Source organism: Myotis lucifugus, unplaced genomic scaffold (genome assembly GCF_000147115.1).
Source record: "Myotis lucifugus unplaced genomic scaffold, Myoluc2.0 scaffold_18, whole genome shotgun sequence".
In the NCBI taxonomy this organism is placed as follows: Eukaryota; Metazoa; Chordata; class Mammalia; order Chiroptera; family Vespertilionidae; genus Myotis; species Myotis lucifugus.
In genome coordinates this window covers 7,324,776-7,345,880 of record NW_005871066.1, presented here as the reverse complement: position 1 = coordinate 7,345,880, position 21,105 = coordinate 7,324,776, and the positions used below count along the sequence as shown (strand labels likewise).

At 40.5% G+C, this 21,105-nt stretch overlaps 1 protein-coding gene across 1 annotated transcript in view; it reads right to left on the bottom strand.

Moving 5' to 3' along the window:
* AMPH (amphiphysin) overlaps nt 1-21,105 on the bottom strand; it is a 128,485-nt gene that overhangs the window by 59,092 nt on the left and 48,288 nt on the right. Inside the window, exon 2 of the mRNA XM_023751011.1 lies at nt 6,997-7,077. Coding sequence (XP_023606779.1) covers nt 6,997-7,077 — 81 coding nt within the window. The remainder of the gene's footprint in view (nt 1-6,996; nt 7,078-21,105) is intronic.

Here is a 21,105-nt window from a genome sequence, read left to right as displayed (position 1 = left end):
CCACCTGCTCCCTCCCTTGGGTGTCACATTCTTGCAGAGCTAGTGAGAAGGAAGTAGTCTCCCTATTTCCCTGCCTCCCAGCTATCCCGGAGAACAAGCCAGAGTCGTGTTGGGTTTCATCATGGAGATATCAAAAATTAACAGGCATGCAAAAAAGTATACATGGTTTTAAACCTTATGAAGGTCTGAGAAGCACTGCCTCCAGTCAAAAATTCCCTTTATTCCTTTGCTGAGTGGTATCTCAAAGCTGTTGTTTTCTTCTTATCCTTCTGAGGACTGCTCATGATATCCCCACCAAGGATTAGGGTGAAATTTAAAATCTAACTAAATAGTCAGAGAAAGAATGCAGAAGGTACATCATCACGGGAGGATTTAGATATCTTTGTTACTGAACACAAACAAATCACATTACATACCTAATTAAATGTTTCCAGATTCTTTTACAGCAGGTTGGTTCTCAGTAGCACCAATTCCTTAATTATTGATGATGAAAAAGATGATGAAGATGATGAAGATGATGATGTTGAGTGTATGTATCTTGGGGCAAAGGTGGGGGTGGGGTGGGGCAAAGGGGTGCAGTTCCCAGACTCGCTGGCCTCAGGACATCTCTCATTTGTTGGTTCCCAGACTTACTGGGCTCAGGACAGCTCCCTTGAGGACCCTGGACAGCGCCCAGACATGTCTGTGATTCAACCTTTAAAGATTTAATCTATGTAGTGTCAAAGGACTGGCTATAAATGCAACCTCATCAAGGTTTCCTATTGCATTCTGGTAAGAGCAGAGAAGAGTAGAAGACTTTTCTCCAAGGTGAGCCAGTTGGCTGGTAAGAAGAGCTACCATAGATTGTGACACACAGAAAAGCTCTGGTAAACCTCTAGCATTGGGCATACACACAGGGCTGCAATAAATTATGTGAAAATTAATGAATCCAGTTGTTTATTATTTAGATACACTAAATTCTGATGCATTAAAATATGCTAGTGTTAATAAATACTTTATGCCTACGACTTTAGGGCCTAATAAAGAAGGTATACTCTTGTTAGATCAGTCACTGCTGCCCAGAAGAAAGAAGCCATAGTTGAGGCATTAATCTGACTGAATTGTAGACACCATCCATAAAATGAATGAATACTTTCTAAAACACTAAGCTCAGGGCATCAACCACTACAAATTCAGGGGCACCATGCTCACACACTACCACGCTCATGACACTGCAGCCCTGTCTTGCAAAATCAAATCCAATGGATTTTATTCATAAGGTTATACAGAGCTAGCAAATCACTTTAAGGCAATAAGTAATTAATGCTTATTAAACAAGCAATAGGTTGTTGAATTGACATGTTAAAATATAGTAAATGTAGTAACAATTTATATTTATAGATCATTTTTGTTATAAAAAGAAAAATATAGACAGGAGAAAAAAACAACATATACAATACAGACGATTTTTTTCATTAACTTGCCCCTGGAACTCAGAAACTAACTGTGAGCTGACGTTTGGAAAGGGGCTCAAGGAGAAAGCCAACAGTACTAATAGATATATGAGACTTGATCTGAGGAGATATAACTTCACAAAGTGGTGATTTCACAAAGAAAAGTACAGTCATCTCATCTGTGGTCCTGAGCCGACAGCAGGTCCTGTATCTCCATTATTATTTTTGCTCGATACTGACATTTTCCTCTTGAAAAGGCCAAGTAACATATTAAATTAAAATTGGCTCAACTTCTCAGAGTTCAGACAGGTCAACTCAATCTTGAAAGCCATGCTACTGCTTTCTTATATTTGAAGCTCAGAAGAAAATTAAATTGTCAAGGAGATGAGACTTAATGAAGCAATAATCAGCACCTTGATTAGCAGATGACTAATGATATGTAATATCAGAATCCACTTATGATCAAAGCCAACAGTAGTCTGCGGAACACTACAGGCATTCTTGGTTCACCAGGAAATGGAGCTCTCCCTATCACAAGTTCAGGTGCGTGAAATGGAAGACAAGACTTTTTCAAAGGTAACAGCAGCAGGGTCTCTAAAATTTCCATGTTTTGTTTTCTTGATTTGAGATCTTTATAGTAAGCCGGAGCTGCCTTAAGAACCCAGCACTGATTTCAAAAAACAATTTCTCCATTTTTAATATTTTTTGGTACACATTAAGGCAAAAGATATAAGATAGGAAATCAGGGAAGATTTTGAAATCTTATTCCTGGACGGATGGTATTAGGGGCTGGTACATGGAAGGGAAGTGAATACCAAAGAGAACATCTCAGTTTTCACAATTTTATCCAAGCTTCACGACCCAATTTCCAATTATCCCTGAGTCACCAACTCCAGGTATAGCTATGACATGAAGACCAAATGAAATATACTTTCTACCTTTCACCAAAACAAAATTAGAAAGCTCGTTAGTAATTATATGTACTATTTTTCCATGTATTTCCCTTAAGCCTTGAGTTTATACAGACCTCTATTCTTGTCTTTTGGAAAAGCTAACCCAGCGTGTGTACAAGGGGATGGAACTGCCTAGTTAGAACCATTAAACTCATCACACCATGCAGGCTGCAATTTGAAGATATGCTTTATTGCCGTTAGGCAATTGAGTTTGTGACTCTTGAAGAGCCATTCCAATTTTCCCCCCTTTCATTGTGTATGAAGAGACTTGACTTATGCGGTACATTAGGGGAATTATACAAAATCTTTTCAACTTTTGCCTTAATACCTAGAGTACAGAATTGAATATAGTCGGGGAGAGACTGACCTAGAAATGAAGGCAAACTGCACAGGTGTTCCACCCCAACAATAACTCTTCCTGAGGCTTACTGTTCCATGTCCCTTTCTGGGGATATGGATGCCAGCTCGCTATTGACAATGTTCTATCATGTCCAAATGAGACAGGATGCGGAAGTTCTAGAAAAACAACAGCTACATCAAGCTTCAGAGATGCATCACTGGGAGGGAAGAAGTGCCTTGCCTCTCATTACTCCAGTCATAATATAACAGCCAAAATGTTTCTGAAACTGCCATTTATGATGCTGCATTAGTGTATGAGGGCTGCTATAATAATATACCAGAGACTTGGTGGCTGAAAAAAACCCAGAAATTTATTTCCTCACAGTTCTGGAGGCTGGAAGTCCAAGACCCAAGTATTGGTAGGTTTGGTTTTGCCTGAGGTCTCTCCTTGGCTTGCAGACAGCCTCCTCCTCCCTGTGTCCTCACATGGTCTTTTTCTGCATGTGTTCATCCCTGTGTCTCTCCTGCTTCTTATGAAAACATCAGTCTCATTGGGTTAGAATCCTTCCATATGACCTCATTTGATCTTAATTTCCCCTTTACTGGACCTGTTTCCAAATACAGTCACATTCTGAGGTGTACTGGAGGTTAGTTAGAACTGCAATAGGTAAATTTAGGAGAGACACATTTCAGTCATAACACTGTCCTCAAAGCAAACCTTTAATATAGCAATAAATTCTTACACTAAGTGGTCCCTTTGTTCCAGATTCTGTCCTAAGCCTCAACGGTCCATTAACCCATCATTCTCCCAATAACTCTCTCATGTTGGCACATTCTTACACATGAGAAAACAGAGGCACAGAGGCTAAGAAATATGCCCAAAGGTCACACATCTAGCAGATGGCAAGCCTGGGCAGTCGGGGATATTTAAATCCCATAATCTGCCTCAAGAGCCGTATGCTTGACCACTGTCCTCTATGCCCCAGGCTTTAAAGGCATGGATGCCAACTTCGGATGTATGAGACCGTCCCAGTGGAATCAACTGCCCATCAATGAGAATAATTTAACTAAAGGCATTCTCTGTGCTCTCATGATGCAGTTCTACTCTATAAACAAAACTACCAATTGTTCACTCTTTCTCATGATTCCAGAGTATGTTGCATGTGACTCGCATAGTGGTGAAATCAGTGGGCTGTGGGGCTGCACTGCCTGGCTTTAAAATAGGAGCTCTGCTACCTCTAATTGAGCAACTTTGGGCAACACTTAACTGCTCTGGTTCCTCATCTGTAAAATGAAGATGATAACATCACTCACTCCTGGGGCTCTCATGAAGGTCAGGGGGGACAGTCCATGGCAGGGGTCCTCAAACTTTTTAAACAGGGGGCCAGTTCACTGTCCCTCAAACCATTGGAGAGCTGGACTATAGTTTTAAAAAAAAACTATGAACAAATTCCTATGCACACTGAACATATCTTATTTTGAAGTAAAAAAAAACAAATGTTTTCGGTGGGCCGCATGTGGCCCGCGGGCCGTAGTTTGAGGACCCCTGATGTAAAGTATCAGCAGAGTACCAGACACAGTACACATTCAATAAATGTTGGATGACTCTATCTATCTGATACTTTTTAAGTGATAAACTGTGCAAAGAGTGGGTGTTTCATAAAAGCTTGACTAAGTTCTGCTACATGTCATGTTACAAAGGAATATTTTCATGAGAAATGTACAAAACCTCCCCCAAACAAGTTAATTGGAATCTTAGAATGTCCCCTTGTGTTTCATTTATACTTCTAAGTCTCAAATACACAGTTACATTTCCAGGAAGTTTGTGTTTATATCTTTAAATATTGCAGTAATAGAAGATCTTAGAGTACAAAGAAATAATTTATGCAGATATATAAGAACCACTTAACAATGGATATGAGAAAAATCAAGCCAATGTCATAACATCACTGTGAGGAAATAAGAAAGCAATGAATACCATGGCCAAAAGAATAGTCAAGATCATTCTCAAAATAAAAGCTTTTGTAACAATACTTGGTTTTCTTATGCATAAAGCAGAATTAAAATTATGGATTGCTAGGAGAATCGAGTAGAAAAGTGTACAAAACACATTATAAATGCCAATGCCTACTTATGGAAAGTCTTCAGAATAAAAATACTTCATTGCTGCTTTTATATAAGTCATTCAGGTGTGGCTTTGAAATTTGTAAATTTTTAAAGCTCCTTAGAAGTTTCTTATAATTGTCCAGGTCTAGAAACATATTAGATGTGCAATTAAGGACGCCATTATCTTTACTATATCAGTATAATTTCAGGTTTACATTCAAATTGTTATTCTTATACGATAGCTCTTTAGAGACACAAGTCAAATTTGTGAGCTGATTCAGAAGTCTGGAGTGGGGCAGGAATCAGTATATTTAAAAGTCCTCCAGGCAATTCCGATAGTTATGTGGAAACCCCTCCTATAATTTTGCACTGTGTCTATCACTTAATTGAGACTAAATGTGTTGACAGACCCTCTAGTATGTAGCTCTAGTATGAGGTGACCAAAAAATCCCTTAAAATATGTCTGGCTCCAGATCTCAGTCAGTCACCATAAGACATTCCTTATAACACATTTTCATCACTTAGATGGCAGCTCTAATGCAAAATCAGCCATGGGGCTTACAGGGTGACATATGAGAATCACGTGCAATGGGAACCAACAATATTGATGCGAATCTGAGCTTCAATTGCAACTCGTTGGTTTTACTTTGAAAGGTGGCCTGGAGCACGGAGAACCAATTGCAACTCGTCTATGCAGATGCTCACAACATTTCAGACGGTCTCCTAGGCTTGGATGAGTGATATGCCTCATTCTCTGCATCCCATTGCCAGAACAGTGCTTCACAGGGAGAAGTGGGAGATCCATGGAATTGGTCTCTAAATGAATGCTGAGGGATTAACCCCCATTGGCATGTTGGTTAATGTAGTTAAGTAAAGTAAAATACAATTAAAAATAGGGAACAGGATAGAATAGATGAAAGGAAACCTTCAGAGCAATAACAAAAAGAGCTTTAACTAGAAGTGAATTCCTAATGGCTTCCTAGGAAGTGACACAACAGTGATGCCTGGAACATCAGTAATTTGGGTCACATTTTAGTTAGGTTTCAACTAAAGCTTTTAATGTATACAGGCCATAACTGATGAGATATTCTTGTAGATGGAATGAAACAAAAAGAGTAAAATAAATGAAACAAAAAGAGTAAAGAGGATAAAAGATAAATGTTCCTCAATGAACATTTTTGCCCTCCCTCCCTCCCCTCCCCCCCCCATCTGGCACCATGGACAGCAACACCCTAATAATTACAATTTCCTCTGTGGACACTGGTAGCTACAATGACAGCAGGAAAATAAACCCATGTCCTTACATTGTCCCATGTCCAAACATTTTCCAGGGGGCCTGGAAAGCCTCTTATGGCCCAGCTTTCTTCTCACCTCTAGAATGACCTCTAGATTAGAAGCTTCAAACCTCAGAGACCCCACCTGTATCTTCCCTCTCCCTGACCCTCATGCGTGATCTCTAAAGAGTGATATGCTAATCAGTTACCCAAGCCTTAGAGAGATAAACAAATAATTTTAAAAATTGTGTCTTTATTCATGTGTCTGTTAAACACATAGCAGCCCATTAAAGGAACAAGTATCACAAATCGTGTTTCTCAACCTTTTTCCATCATGGCCTCCTCTGACGAGCTTTTTCCGACATTTTTTTAATGTCAACCCCCCCATGAAATTTTAATACCACAGATACACTATAAATCTGGTTATGTAATATATACACATAAAACCAGTACAATTTTTTCATCCACTAAGAACCAATTTTCACCCTCGTGGGGGAGATATACTCCCCACTGAGAATGCATGATCTCGAAGCAGGCAGCAATTAAAGTATTTTGCCAAAAGTATCTAACTACTGCTAATACTTAGTGGAATATAAATCACCAAAAACATTATCTTTCCTATAAATCAATAAACTATATTAAAAAGCTCCAGAGAAGCGAAGTCTTAATCTCCTGAGATTCTCCTGAGAAGAAACACAAATCTCTCTCAGTGCCTACTGCCTCTTCCTTCATCCTCCACAGGAAAGTCTTACAGAACTGACGAGCTTTACCCTCAGTTTAACACCAAACCCAGTGAAGTTCTTTCTTCAACCTTAAAGCATTTTAGCTACATGCTAAACCACAAACACTGTCCACCCATTTCCACCCCATAAACTAGATAAATGCACTTACCTCTTGCCGTTTGAAGTTCTGTACATATTCTTCAAACTGTTCGTCTTTTGTCTCATCAGCTTTTCCAAGCTTCTGAAGGACCTAATTTGCAAATACAACAAAATGGTTTGATTTAATAATGGTTTCAAATAATAGAGCAAAGCTGTTGTTTTTCTCCTCTGAGAATTCACTCGCAGTCTAGCTAGTTTTTCGGTTCCGGAAGCATCTTGGCTTGGTGGCTTTGGAGCTGAACACACTTGGATTTCAATTACAGTTCCACCACTCACAGGCTGTGTGACCTTGAGCAAGTGTCATGCTAGGTTGAATTTGTTTATTTACATACTGTATCTGTTTCCCCCAATAGGACACAAGACTTAAAGACAAAAGCTATTCCTTGTCCTTTTGTCCAAAGCATCTGGCACAATACCTGATACATAATAGGTGCTCAAATTTTTGTTAAGTGGTGAACCAAAGTTATTTGACTACAGTATTCACTTACTCCATAGGGATGGTATTAGAATTACTGGAGTTAGGCATATGGTAAGCTTGCCTCCACCATCTTCCAATGATATTTCTTTCAACTGAATAAATACTCAAAGGGGCACTGGGCTAGACAAGGCCCCATGCTAAGTACAGTGGGGCCTTGACTTATGAATTCAATTCGTTCTGTGACGGAGCTCGTAACTCAAATTACTCGTATGTCAAATCAAAAGTGAATGAGTGAGACACGTGATGCTGGGCTGATGTTGTGGCGTTCACTGTGACGTTCACTGCGCCAACTAGCAGTGGGGTATCTGAAGCTGGCTCGTAACCCAAATTTTAGCTCGCAACTCAAAGCAAAAAATCGGCCGAGAGACGGCTCGTATCTCGAAAAACTCGTTAGTCAGGACACTCGTAAGTCAAGGCCCCACTGTACTGGGTATCCAGAAATACAAAGACATATAAAACAAGGCCCAGCACATAATCATGGGACTTTTGCTGCTGACCTGCCCCCTGGCCCAGTGCTGGTAAAAGCGGGCCTTGGTGCACAGCGTGGTCCTTCCCACATGCACCCAGGCCCAGCAGAGGCAGCCACAATCTGTGGATCACTTTAGCTCCAAACAGGTTGCCAAGGGCCAGCCACAGGCAGCGTCTTCCATTGTCCTGCACCAGAGTTCCTCCCAAGAGACCCAGAACCAATGCACCCCGTGGCCAGCATCAGACTGTATCAGATCAGGGTCCAATAAGCTTTGCAAGTGGCATATCCAGAGGGAGATATGGCACCAAAACCTGCTGAGGCAAACTCCACTTCGGGTCGTCGGCACCCGCACAGCAGATTACAAGCTATGGCTGGGGTTGATCCTCACAGTCAGCCAGCCTGAGGGGCAATCCCACACACGAATGGACCAATAGCAAGCAAGTCTCAATTACATCATGAGGGTCACACAAGAAATATTCCTGGAGCACCCAGCTCAGGTGATCAAGGAGACTGCACCACTGGACCCCACAAGAAACTACTACACAAGGCAACCCCACAAAGACTGGGAGTCATAGCAGATCTATACACTACACAGAAACAAACACAAAGAGGCAACCAAAATGGGGAGAAAGTTACTTCAGAAAAAAAGAAGAGGATCCTGAGAGCCACGACTGGGTACATTATTCAATATTTCTATATCTAATTTCTAAAACACAACTTATTCAAGAATATAGAAGCCCCACAAACATTGCCTTCTCAACATACCCACACCCAATGGCATTACCAAATACGTTTCTATGAAACGTAAACATTTGGGCATTAAAACATATACTCACACACAGCACTTTCTATGGCTAGGTTTTATATCACATTATGCTAATTTGCTTCCTAAAATCAAAGATCTAACCTTGTACAAATGAATAAGTCTTAATGATTCCTTTTAATGCAAAGACAGAGTGAGAAAAGTCACCAAAACTTAGGAAGAGACAAAAGAGATTCCCAGGCGTCCCCTTTTAGTGCAGTGCTGGACTTGCACTTCTGATTGGCTTCCTATCGACTGGCTACTTATAGCTCCACAGAGACGGGGCTTAACCTGAAGATTTTCGTCTGTAAGAGATGAAAATAGTTTCTGCTCAATGGAAACTTGAACCTCAAAAGTTTATAGCTTATGATCCTGTGAGACATTAACCAGTTTTGGATCTAAATCAGCAATCTTACTCTAAAATCCCTTTATTAAGTAGTCACAAACACTCAGATCCTCAACTACACTTTTAATCAGTTTTAAGACCTTATGAATTAATTAGAGGCCTGGTGCACAAATTCGTGCATGGGTGGGGTCTGGCCGGCCCACCCCAATTGGGGCTTATTGGGACAGGCTGGCCTGGGGGAGGGGCTGCAGGAGATTGGCCAGCTGGCCCCGCCTCCGATCTGGGTGGTTGGCCAGCTGCAGTGCGCATCATAGCGATCGGTTGTTCCAGTTGTTCAGGTGGTTTAGGTTGCTTGGCTTTTACAGACAGTCCTCGAGTTACATCGGACTCCACGTACATCGTTTCGTGGTTATGTCGCCATCTCCCATTTATTTATAAAAAAAAAGTTCCATCATTTGATGTATGTACATATGTGCTTTATGTTTTTTTATTATTTATTTACCACAAGTAAAGGTCAGGATTGTTATCTTTCTTTAAATTTTTTTTTACTGTTTCACTTCATTACTGCTGTGTATGTGCTCCATGTGAGTGACGTAGGTGCTTATGTAGGTATGTTCCAACTTACGGCGAAAATCGCGTTATTCATGCTGTAGGACTGGATCTCCAACATAACCAGAGGACCTACTGTATATATAGATGAGTTGAATTAAAATACATGACACATGTTTATTTCATGTTTTTCATGAAAATCTTGTCTTTACTTTTGAAACATCATACTTCAATAACAGGGTCAACTTAGGAATGCTGGGAAAATGTAAAATATTATTGTTATTATTTTATTACTATTGTTCTAAGAATGATAGGGCAAAGCAAAATTACACAGGCCATTTGCAAGAGGAGTAAAATTCAATGACACAGGAGTTGTTGGCCTTGTTACCAGATCTCCTCTCATCTACTCTCATATTTTCATTCTAAGTATAATAACTTTAAGAAAGAAGAATTTTGCTTGATTGCTTCTATTTTCCTTTAAATATTTTTAAAAGAAAAGCTAAGTCTCCCAAATGACCTCCCACACACAAAACACTAAAGTATCAGGGGAAAGACATCTAGTATTTACCACATGAAGTTTTTCCTAATTCTTAAAATCTACTTATTCATAAATTTTTAGTCTACCTAGATCAGGTTAGTCATTGAGAGGCAGCAATACCTCATCTGCTGTTAGCAGTTCACAAAGGTCAGGAAAGGCTATCAAACTCTAATGAGCAAGCAGCACACAGCTCAGTTCCACAAGTTTATATGTTAGTGAAAAGGAACTCTTGTGTCAGAGAGTGGGAGAAAAGAAAGAGACAAGCATTTATTGAGGACCTAGTGTGTGCCTGAAACTGCAGAAAGTGATTTACACATTACCTCTTCAGTTCTCTTAGCACCCCTATCTGGTACTTACTTCGGATCACACAGTGAGTAAGTGGCATATTAGATGTCCTCAAGAAAATCCCCATTCTGAGGTCTGATACCTCTGTCACGACCACAGATAGCCTTTTCCTTCTCATGGAAAGCAAACAGGGATATGTCAAACTATTATTCTCATATTTTCATTCAGGATTCTTACAGGCTACTCTAAGAAAGTGCATCTCCGAGGCTGCACAGCTACAACAGTGGAGATCTTTGGCAGAACCCTTGCTGAAAGTCATTATTTGAATTTCAAATCATGATTCCTTGCTTTTCATTTCTAGCAACTGTACAGTATAAATAAAACAGCAACCACAACAAAAACGAATCCTGAGTGAAAAAGGAATAAATAAATTATAATTAGATGACACCATGAGCCCACACTTTCTCTTCTAAGGAAATAATAAAGGATCTGGAACTCCCTGAGTTACAGCACACCCACACCTTGATGTCAGCTTCTTGACAGCGGCAGCCATAGAGGAGAGATGACAAAGGAGAGATGGGACAGAGATTCCAGCTTTTGCTGAGAACCTTCTCCACATCAATTACTAGGTTAGGGACTTTGTGTCTATTATTTCAGTTGATCCTCACTGCCACTCGCTCATCCCCATTTTACAGATGAAAGAACTGAGACTCAGAGAGGTCAGGCAACCTGCCTCTGTAAGTAACAGAACCCAGATTCACACCAGACACTCCCACCCGAGTCCTCACAGTGCCTTCCTCACAGAGACAGCACCAATGGGCTGATCCAGCCAATCAAATAGGTGCCTATAATACGGTCCTAAAATATAAATGCCAAACTTCTTTAAGATCAAAATTTTAATGTAGTCATAGAGAGTGATATCCAACACAGTTCTGAATTATTTGTCTTTATTTGCATATATCCAATGCATCCATCAAAAACCATGATGATTCTTCTTACAATAACAAAACTTATGTTTCTCTTCTTTTTCATGCACTATTAACCTCTTACCTGAGATTAAAGGCCTACTTTGCTGAACCATCAGATTCTACCATCATTAGCTCTCTTCTCATTTTCCCAGTGCTGCCAAACTCTCTTCTAACATGCCCCTTTGGACCTGTTATTTCTCTCCTTTAAGTCCTATTATGGTTTCTTGAATCAAATTCTAATTTCTCAAGAAGGACCCTAAAGTCCCAATTCTTATAGATCAAGAGAGACAGCGTATAATGGAAAGAGCAGTGGTTAGAAGGATGGTGAGACCCTGAGGTCCTAGTCCTTAGAACGTCATTTAGGGATGGTAAGGCATATGGTCGTTAATAAACAAAGATATATATTTTAAAAATAAAATTGTATACAGATTCACACACATTACCAATTATTCTATATCGCTCTATTTCACAAGCCATCATTACATATGAATAATATAAAAGATATGTTATTCCTCATTGCAAATTTACTATTTTAAAAAAAGGCTGGAGGGATCCAGTAACATAAATATTAAAAGGACAAATAATCAGTCTTATTAACTAATAATATTCTCACTTATATAAGGGTCTTTTTTAAAGGCAGCCCAAAATGCTGCCTTCTGAAAGAATTGTGCACTTGTAACTAGGGAAGAATTGGTAAGAAGACCCATGAGATTATGTATAAATGTAAAAAAAAAAAAGACTAATAAATATTTTAAAGTTAACAGTGGTTATTTTTAGATGGTAAGATTCAAGGTGATTATTATTTTTTTCTTTATAATTTTCTATGTTTTCCATAATTTCTCAATGATTATATGTCATTAAAGTAAGCTGGAAAATCATAAGGACAAATAAAAAGGAGTTTATGAGACTGTTATTTTATATAACAGATTTATGAGTTAGATTTTAGTACAAGTAAGTTTATTTGTTAGTAACTAGTTGAAAGACTAGTGAGTGAATTAATATCAGCTGGAAGAAATCTTTCCAGAGGCAGCCCTCAGGAACCTATACCCGATTCAGTGGCTCATGTGTAAGGCAAGGGTATTGACTAATGTGTTGTGTGGACTATCTAGAACAGTGATGGCGAACCTATGACACGCGTGTCAGAGGTAACACGCGAACTCATTTTTTTGGTTGATTTTTCTTTGTTAAATGGAATTTAAATATATAAAATAAATATCAAAAATATGCCTTTGTTTTACTATGCTTGCAAATATCAAAAAATTTCTATATGTGACACAACACCAGAGTTAAGTTAGGGTTTTTCAAAATGCTGACACGCCGAGCTCAAAAGGTTCGCCATCACTGATCTAGAATGTACATAGAAATGCTAAGCGATGACGACTGGCATATGTTTAATTTTCAATAAATATATATTATTACAGATATTTTTATCTAACCCTCCTGCATAATTTCATCCATGGCATACACTTGCATTGACAAAAAGTGGGGAAGGATATTGGATATGTAATGTTATGATCATTAGAATTCACAAAAAGATCCTCTCTAACAAGATGAAATTCGAGAGATAAAATTAAGGTAAAAAATATAATTGTTCAAGTATCAGATTTATGTATTCAACTTTCAACCCAAATGCAACAGAATGGACGGTAGGAATACACGGTTTCTGTCCTTAATAAGGAAATGACTTCAGTTAAAATGAGTCAGCAAAGTGATGCTGCTGTCAGAGCCTCCAATGTAATCTCAGCTGCACTAATAAGCATGACAGCTACCAGGAGGGAAGTCGGGGATGCTTCCCTGTGGTGGACAAGTTGGTGGACAAGTTGGTAAACACATAACTACAGGCAACTTGGAGCCAGCTAACAGCAAAGGGAGTTGACACCATAAGGTAAGGGGCATAGATTATGTGATTGGGCATATTACCAGGGAGAAGAGGAGACGATGGGGGAAAGAGCACAGCTGTCTTCAAAAACCTGAAGTACTGTCATAATGAAGAAGGATTCGATTTGTCCCATCAGAAACCAAGACTGAGAACTAGTACTGGCAGTTAAAAGCTATGTAAAGAAAAATTTTCCATTAAAAATTTTTATCATGGTTTTCTGGAAATTAAATAGGTTGTTGGTAGAAGTAATTAGCTCATTGACCTAAGAGCTATTTGAGCTTAACCAATAGTTAGAGGCGTCAGAGAAGAGATTTATTCATCAAACAGGTGAATGGAATGAGTCATAGTTCAAATATCCATAATAAATTTCTCATGTTAGACATTATCCCCGGAGAAGAATGCAAATCACACTGAGTAATAGGCAGAGAAGGAAGTCTGTTCATTTCTATCTCCAGCTTATATTGACCTGCTGACACCTGCATGCCACGCACTGGGCTAGGAGCTGTAGAAACGCAAGCTGCAGTCTGGGGACTGGGATGGTGTGACCGTGGACGTGCGAAATGTGGATCTGAAGAAGATGAGGTTGGCACGGCAAACAGGGGGCAGATTATGGAAAGGCTCCGTTCGAAAGACTAAAGACTGTGGTTTCCTTGTATAGACCAAGTATTGCCCTGGAGTCAGCTACCTGGACAGATGTGTGCTCCTTAATGACATTAGGACAGATGAGGAGAGCAAGGAGGACCTCAGATTTCTGCTGTGGAGGCTGAGTAGCTCATCTGCCCAGAATTCCAATTGGGAGGGGGAGGGGGTGGGTGGGGAAGAAGGGGGCTGTTGGTTGTGGTAAAGACTCCAGCGGAGAGAAATGGTTCAGATGTGGGACTGGAAAAGGTAAGACCAGAAACACTCCACAGGATTTAGATGGAACTCAAGGCCCAGCTGAGGCAGAAACCAGGGATGTGTAGTTGCCTACATTTAAGCAGTTTTGTGATTTTTCTCCAGCAGCTTCAATGAAGGTGACAGGATTGATCTGCTACATAAGCTATTGTCTTTTTAAAAAAATGTATTTTTATTGATTTCAGAGAGGAAGGTAGAGGGAGAGATAGAAACCTCAATGAGAGAGAACCATTGATTGGCTGCCTCCTACACGGCCCACACTGGGGTTTGAACCCACAACCCAGGCATGTGTCCTGACCGGGAATTGAACTGTGACTTCCTGGTTCATAGGTCTACGCTCAACCACTGAGCCACTCCAGCTGGGCTTCATAGCAAATATCTTAAGGCACCAAAGACACTGGAGCCTAGAACTGAGATGACAAAATCCTGCCATTTATTTTGTTTTTTATGTCACAATATTTGACAGTGAGTTTATAATTTAGGTGGCCTCTCATTCACCTCTTCACTGGCGTTGATGAAAATGCCAATTAAGCCTAAACAGTTTGGCACATTGATATTACAGGGGGATCACTGGATGTTCGTGCTTCTGATACTCAGATGTTGACTACATGACACATCTTCCACCTACAGGCAAAATGAAGAAAATGCTATGCTTCCTGAGTTTTTGTTTAGGACTTGGGTCTTTGCTTTCAATGCTAATTGTATCTACATGGATATGTTGCTATTTTTGAAACAATAGGCTTTCTTTTGTTATTTTTGTTGCTGCTGTTTTTCAAATGCAAAATAATACTCTAAGTTGAATCAGCTTTTCAAACTGCTTTTCAAGTCGACTCTGAATATTCCTCTCCGAATATTCTTCTCAGGTTGGCTGCGTGCTTATTCCCTCAGCCTGCGGTCCAGAAGCTCTGAACTGATCCTAAAACACGTCATGACGTATGCAGATTAAAAAATTCAGTAGGAAGAAAAAGTAGGAATATGGAACTTGAATATTTCAACTAATAAATCTTCTTCCAGCATCTCCTAAAGCAGTTTGTTCCTCAGCTGGGGTTGCAAGGGCTGCTCCAATGATGTGCATCTCACATTTTTCTCTAGAGCAATTGCTCATATGTAATGTGTCCAAGGAGGTCCCTAAAAATTTAGAACTCTTTGATTTGGGCAGTTTCCCCATCCCATAAAGCCAAAATTCTGATAGTCTCAAATCCTCATAGTCCAGTGCAAATTAAATACTATTACAGCAGTAAGAGAATAATTGCTCTCTCTTAGTATTTTAAAATAAGAAATAAAACACTATGTTGGCAGCTTTTTAAAAAGTTGTTGGCATTTTAAGTCAAAGGAAAAATTCACTATCTTCCATTCCACCTGGAAATGACTTCTGTACTTAGGGGCAAAGATCAAAGCAAGGTCAATTATGGTGAGGTGTGACCCCAAGCAAGAAAACAAATCCTACAATCAAAAATGGGAAAGCGTAGAGGAAAGGATACCGACCACAAAGAAAGTCAAGATGCAGGCCATGGGGGTGTCAGAGGCATGTATTTATATAGACCTAGATACTGGGACAAGAGTAATGGTTAAAAGAATTTGGCAGGATTGGCCCCTGGGGTGCCTTAAATTCATGCATCGGATGAAGGCTCAGACTAGACAAACTTCCACTCTGCGTGATTCATGCTACCTTGAGCCAGGCTGTGAAAGCCAATAAGAGAATCACACAATGCAATTAGTCTTTTCTGAACAAGGAGGCACTTTTCTCATTACGCTTTGTCTTTATTGAGAGAGAGAGAGAGAGAGAGAGAGAGAGAGAGAGAGAATAAAATTATGTACATATTATCCATTTAATCCAGGAGTCAACTGCCTGGGAGGACCGTGGTCTCTCTGCACAGGACATGGAGAATTGGTGGCATACCTGCCCATGCCAAGATGACTCACTCACTCATCTGTTCATGTACCCACCTATCTCGCTGCAAACTCAGAGAGAATTATCAAGTGCTCTCTGACACTGTGCCAAGTGCCATAGCCTAGGACTGGAGGGAGGCCGTGAAGACATGCAGGTACAGTGCAGCTGCATGTCCTGAAGTGGCCTAAGGCCCCACTGCACTTCAGGATACTAGTTCATTGACTGCTTTCTGAGTAAGTTTCAGGATTTTTTAAAATATATTTTTATTGATTTCAGATAGGAAAGGAGAGGGATAGAGAGATAGAAACATCAATGATGAGAGAGAATCACTGATTGGCTGCCTCCTGCACGCCCCTAACTGGGGATCGAGCCCACAACCTGGGCATGTGCCCTTGACTGGAATCGAACCTGGGACCCTTCAGTCCTCAGTCCAACACTCTATCCACTGAGCCAAACCAGCTAGGGCAAGTTTTGGGATTTTAAAAAGTGGTTTTAATTTGTCCTAATTTGGGAGGAAAAGGATAAATCATCCCTTGGTGTGGTTCGTGTGCCCCTCAAGGTCCTGCATTGTCACCGCCTGTGGGATGCATTTCTGCACCATAGATTTCAATAGTACATCAGCCAAAGGCGCTCAGAGGCTGCATGAGCCTTCCTGCTGATTCTGGGAAACACTTTTGGAGAAGCAAGAACAGATGAGAGAGGAATGTTCACAGCCTTCGGTCCCATTTGAGTGGCCTTAGGACTTTTATTGTTTGAGGACAACATATAGCACAGAGAAGTACAAGCCTCAGATGAGAGCAGGTTTATCCTAAGTGGGACAGGGGCAATTGGGAATTAGAGAGCAATGGAGGAAAGAAAGTCCAGAAGCTTAGAAGGGAAACTGTGTGAGAACAGCTCCCAAAATGCAGATACGGTAACACCGGTCACAACTGTTTGCAATCATGCACCTGCCTGCTGAGGGAGGTATCATGCTCCAGAATTCTGTTCTCTACTATCCTCCCCAAAGTATAAAGGTGAGAATATCTTAGTCCTCTAACTTACACTCCCAAAAATCATGTGGAAAAAGAGCTTGAGGAATACTGATCTAGCAAAGATGAACGGGTTGTGAGCCTGGCATCCAATGCCCCCTCTTCTCCTGGGAGTCAGGTGCGTGCTCTCTCCCTCTGCGTTGGGTCACCTTGTCTCAGAACAGCTTTTCTATGAAACCTGATACCTCCAGTATCCAACCCAGAATACAACACTTACACCAAAATTCCGTGAAGAGGAAGCCTGCTAAAGCCTCTGAGTCATCGCCTGAGGCTCTGAGAGGGACCAGATGTTCCTTCTCCAGTGGCCTCCTTCAAGGATAGAGCGCTGTCTCACGCCAATATTGCACGAGCTAATGCAGTGATCTTCCAGCCTCATCAGATCATTTTAAATTAATCCTCATGCTTCTTAGTGAGAGGAAATATTCCTCCTCTTACCCCCGGCCATGATTTGAGAGAAAACATGCCTGCTGAACTAGTGGCAATCTACCCGTAGAGGAACTGCTGCAAGATGCGCGGCCAGGGAGCCAGGGAGGGCCTGCACCCAGGGAATTCACCGGGGGGCAGCTCTATTCCGAATTCCTTTATACGGGACTCCGCAGGCAGTCTTCCTGACCTCAGGTACCCCCTGTACCAGCAGAAGATGAATCAGCAATTTGAAAACACTGAACTGCACTACAAATATGAAGGACATTGCCCTAGATAGAACAAAAAGTCCAGGAAACCCTACCCAGGATATCAATTGGAACTCTAAATGGCCTAAGGCAAGAGGGAGCTGTTAGTGCTAATGGGTCTGGAACAGGTGAAAAGGAGAGTACGGAACAGGAAAAAAAATGTACCTGCTTTGCTTCCCCTTGTAAAAATATCCCACCTTCATAACTCCATAATTCCCTAATTTGTTAGCTATCATCTATGGAAATTTAAAATATGCCAAGCACTGTTCTAAATGCATTCTATCTAAACATGAATGAATCCTCCCAACAGTCTTATGAGTAAGGTGACAATGATTATCCTCATTTTACCAATGAGAAGACTGAAGGTTGGAGAGGTTAACTAACTGACCACAGTCATTGAGCTGGTGTGTAACTGGGCTGAGCCTCAAAGCAGTTTGATTACAGAGTCAGCTTCTAACCACTAGGCTATCATGCCCTAAAGCTAGAAAAACAAAAAGAAATATGGCCCAGTGGCCAATCTCTTCCCTTGAGAATGGAGTTATGTTCCTCCATTCTATATTGTTCTATACAAGAAGCCCGTTGCACAAAGATTTGCACAATAGGCCTTCCTTCCCCTGGCTGCCGGCATCGGTTTTCCTCCGGCATCCGGGACCCAGGCCTTTGGTCCGCCACAGCAGAGAAGCCAAGCCTCTTCAGTCTTCACTCTGGCTGGAGCCTTCAGTCTTCGCTCCGTGCTTGCATATGCAAATTAACCGCCATCTTTGTTGGGTTAATTTGCATAGTTGCTCTGATTGGCTGGTGGGCATAGTGGAGTGAAACCAATTTGCATGTTTCTCTTTTATTAGTGTAGATTACATTCCTACTAAGTGTATCACATGGTAAGAAATGCTAACATAACTGCTTGATCCACACTTTTGTTAAGCCATTTGACACCATCTCCATCCAAAATAGGTTACCGTATTAATTCAAATACAATGGTGAGGAATGCAGGTTATAAAAATAAGTGTCCTCGCCACTCTACCTTCGCATGGAAAGAAACTTTCCCATTGGCCTCTGAGTAGCAGAAGCCCTACAAGGACATCACTCCTTATAAGATCACTATAGATCAGGCCACAAAGAGTGACTCACAGGAGTCTCAGGGAGTGATGCTGGAAGAGAAAAACAAAACACCCTCACTTGACTCCATGTATGTCAAGGCAAGATCATTTCATTAGGACAAGCAACAAACCCCCGGAGAGCATAATGCAGAGTTGAACTCACCACAGCTCTCCCCTCCTGCCTGCCCCTGAGCACCCAGGCCCAGGTCCAATCTCATTATACCTGCTCTGACCCAACAGCTCTCAAGATCTCGCTCTTGCCACCACTCACCTTCATGGGTTCCTTACAGCCCTTAAGCTTTTTTTCTAACTTCTTCAACAATCTTTCTCTTTATTCAAGAAATAAACTAAAACGTGGAGATGGGCAAATTCAACTATGGCTGAAAAAGACAGTAAGGCAGTGTTTCGAGCCTCGACTAAAATCTTTAGTGATAGGTAGGATGGAGCAATGTCTCTTTGTAGGAATTTGGGCTTCTCTGCTTTGTACCCCATGTGAATCAGGAGCACAGTCAGAATAAAAATGCCTGCCCCCTTTCTTCTCTGCAGGGATGTTGTAAGTTTATGTAAGGCTGGGATTTCGTTTTCAGCTGCCTTTCTGATTTACCATGTTCTTTCTGAAGCACTGTTTCCCAAAGTGTGTTCTGTGGGACAATCTCAGAAATCTCTACACACAAAAAAAAAAATTTCCATGGTCAAATCTGTTAGAAAAATACTATATATTCCTTAGTAGATTATTAAGGAATATTGTTAAAGAATAAAAGGGGTAGATCAAAATATAAAACGAGCATATGTCAAAGATAATTTTAACCCATCAATTAATGAGGAAACTGGTAAATTGTTATAACCAGTTCCAAGAATTTAAGGAACCAACATATATGGGCAATAAGAAATGCTAAAATGAATTTAAATTGAGATGGAAAATTGAAAATAGCCAATTACATGCCCCCAACAAAATTCATAAGCTTTCATAATTTTCCCTACCACCATGAATATATTAAAGGTTCCAAGAAGTCCTGAAATAAAGAAACTTATGCACATTATTTAACCCTGTTTTTCCCATATGTATTTGCTCTAATGATGTCCACTTATATCTTATAAGGTTACTATTCAGTGGAGCACAATTTGGGGAAGTTTCTTTTCTCTACACACTTTATGGACTTCTCTGATCTTCCCTACAAAAAAAACAGGTGCAGAATTACATAGAAATCCAAATCCTCAGGTTGTTTGTAAGGAGATTTTCTCCTTGTTCATACCAGATGTCTCCAGAGAAAATAATCAAATTAAAGAGCGAAAGGAATTCAGATTGTGGGAGGAAAGTAACCCTTGATTGATTAGCTTAGGTATAAGCTCCACTGAGCATGTGAATTTTCTGATTTTGAACTAGTTAGGAAAAAAAACAAAACAAAAAAATGAGCTAAAATAATGAATGTTCCTGTGGGTAGACACATAGTGACATGAAGCAACATATCAAAATGACAAAGAGGACCCTGGGTTTGAAAAATTCAGGTTCGCATCCCAGCCCTACTCCTCCCAGTCTGCCCTGGGCAAGGCTCTTCATCTTTCTATGGCAGTTTCTCATCTGTAATTAAGGATAATAGTCATAGTGTGGATTTGAAAATGAAATGATAAAATGCATGTAAAACTTTTATTTCAGTTCCTAGCAATAAGTGCTCAAGACTGTTGGCTATTAAAATTATTGATGTCCTAACACACAATACTAAATAGTCTTTAACTACTTGATAGGAGCTAAAGGAGTTCATCACCACCAAACCAGTACTACATGAAATGTTGAAGGGTATTCTTTAAGAAGAGGAAGAAAAAGGAGAAGAAGAGAGATAAAAAATCTTAACAATAAAATGGCAATAAATACATATCAACAATTGATTCTACAAATCAAAATAAATGAACAAGAAAGCTAATGAACAAAACAGAAGAAGCATAGAAACATGGTACAGACTGACTAATCTCAGAGGGAAGAGGGTTGGGGGAGGGGGGTGGGAAGAGATTAACTAAAGATCTTTATATGCATACTAGAGGCCTGGTGCACAAAATTCGTAAACAGGAGGAGGGTCCCCTCAGCCAAGCCTGCACCCTCTCCAAACCGGGATTGGGCCTAAACCGGCAGTTGGACATCCCTCTCACAATCTGGGACCACTGGCTCCTAATTGCTCACCTGCCTGCCTGCCTGATCGCCCTAACTGCCCCCCCTGCCAGCCTGATCACC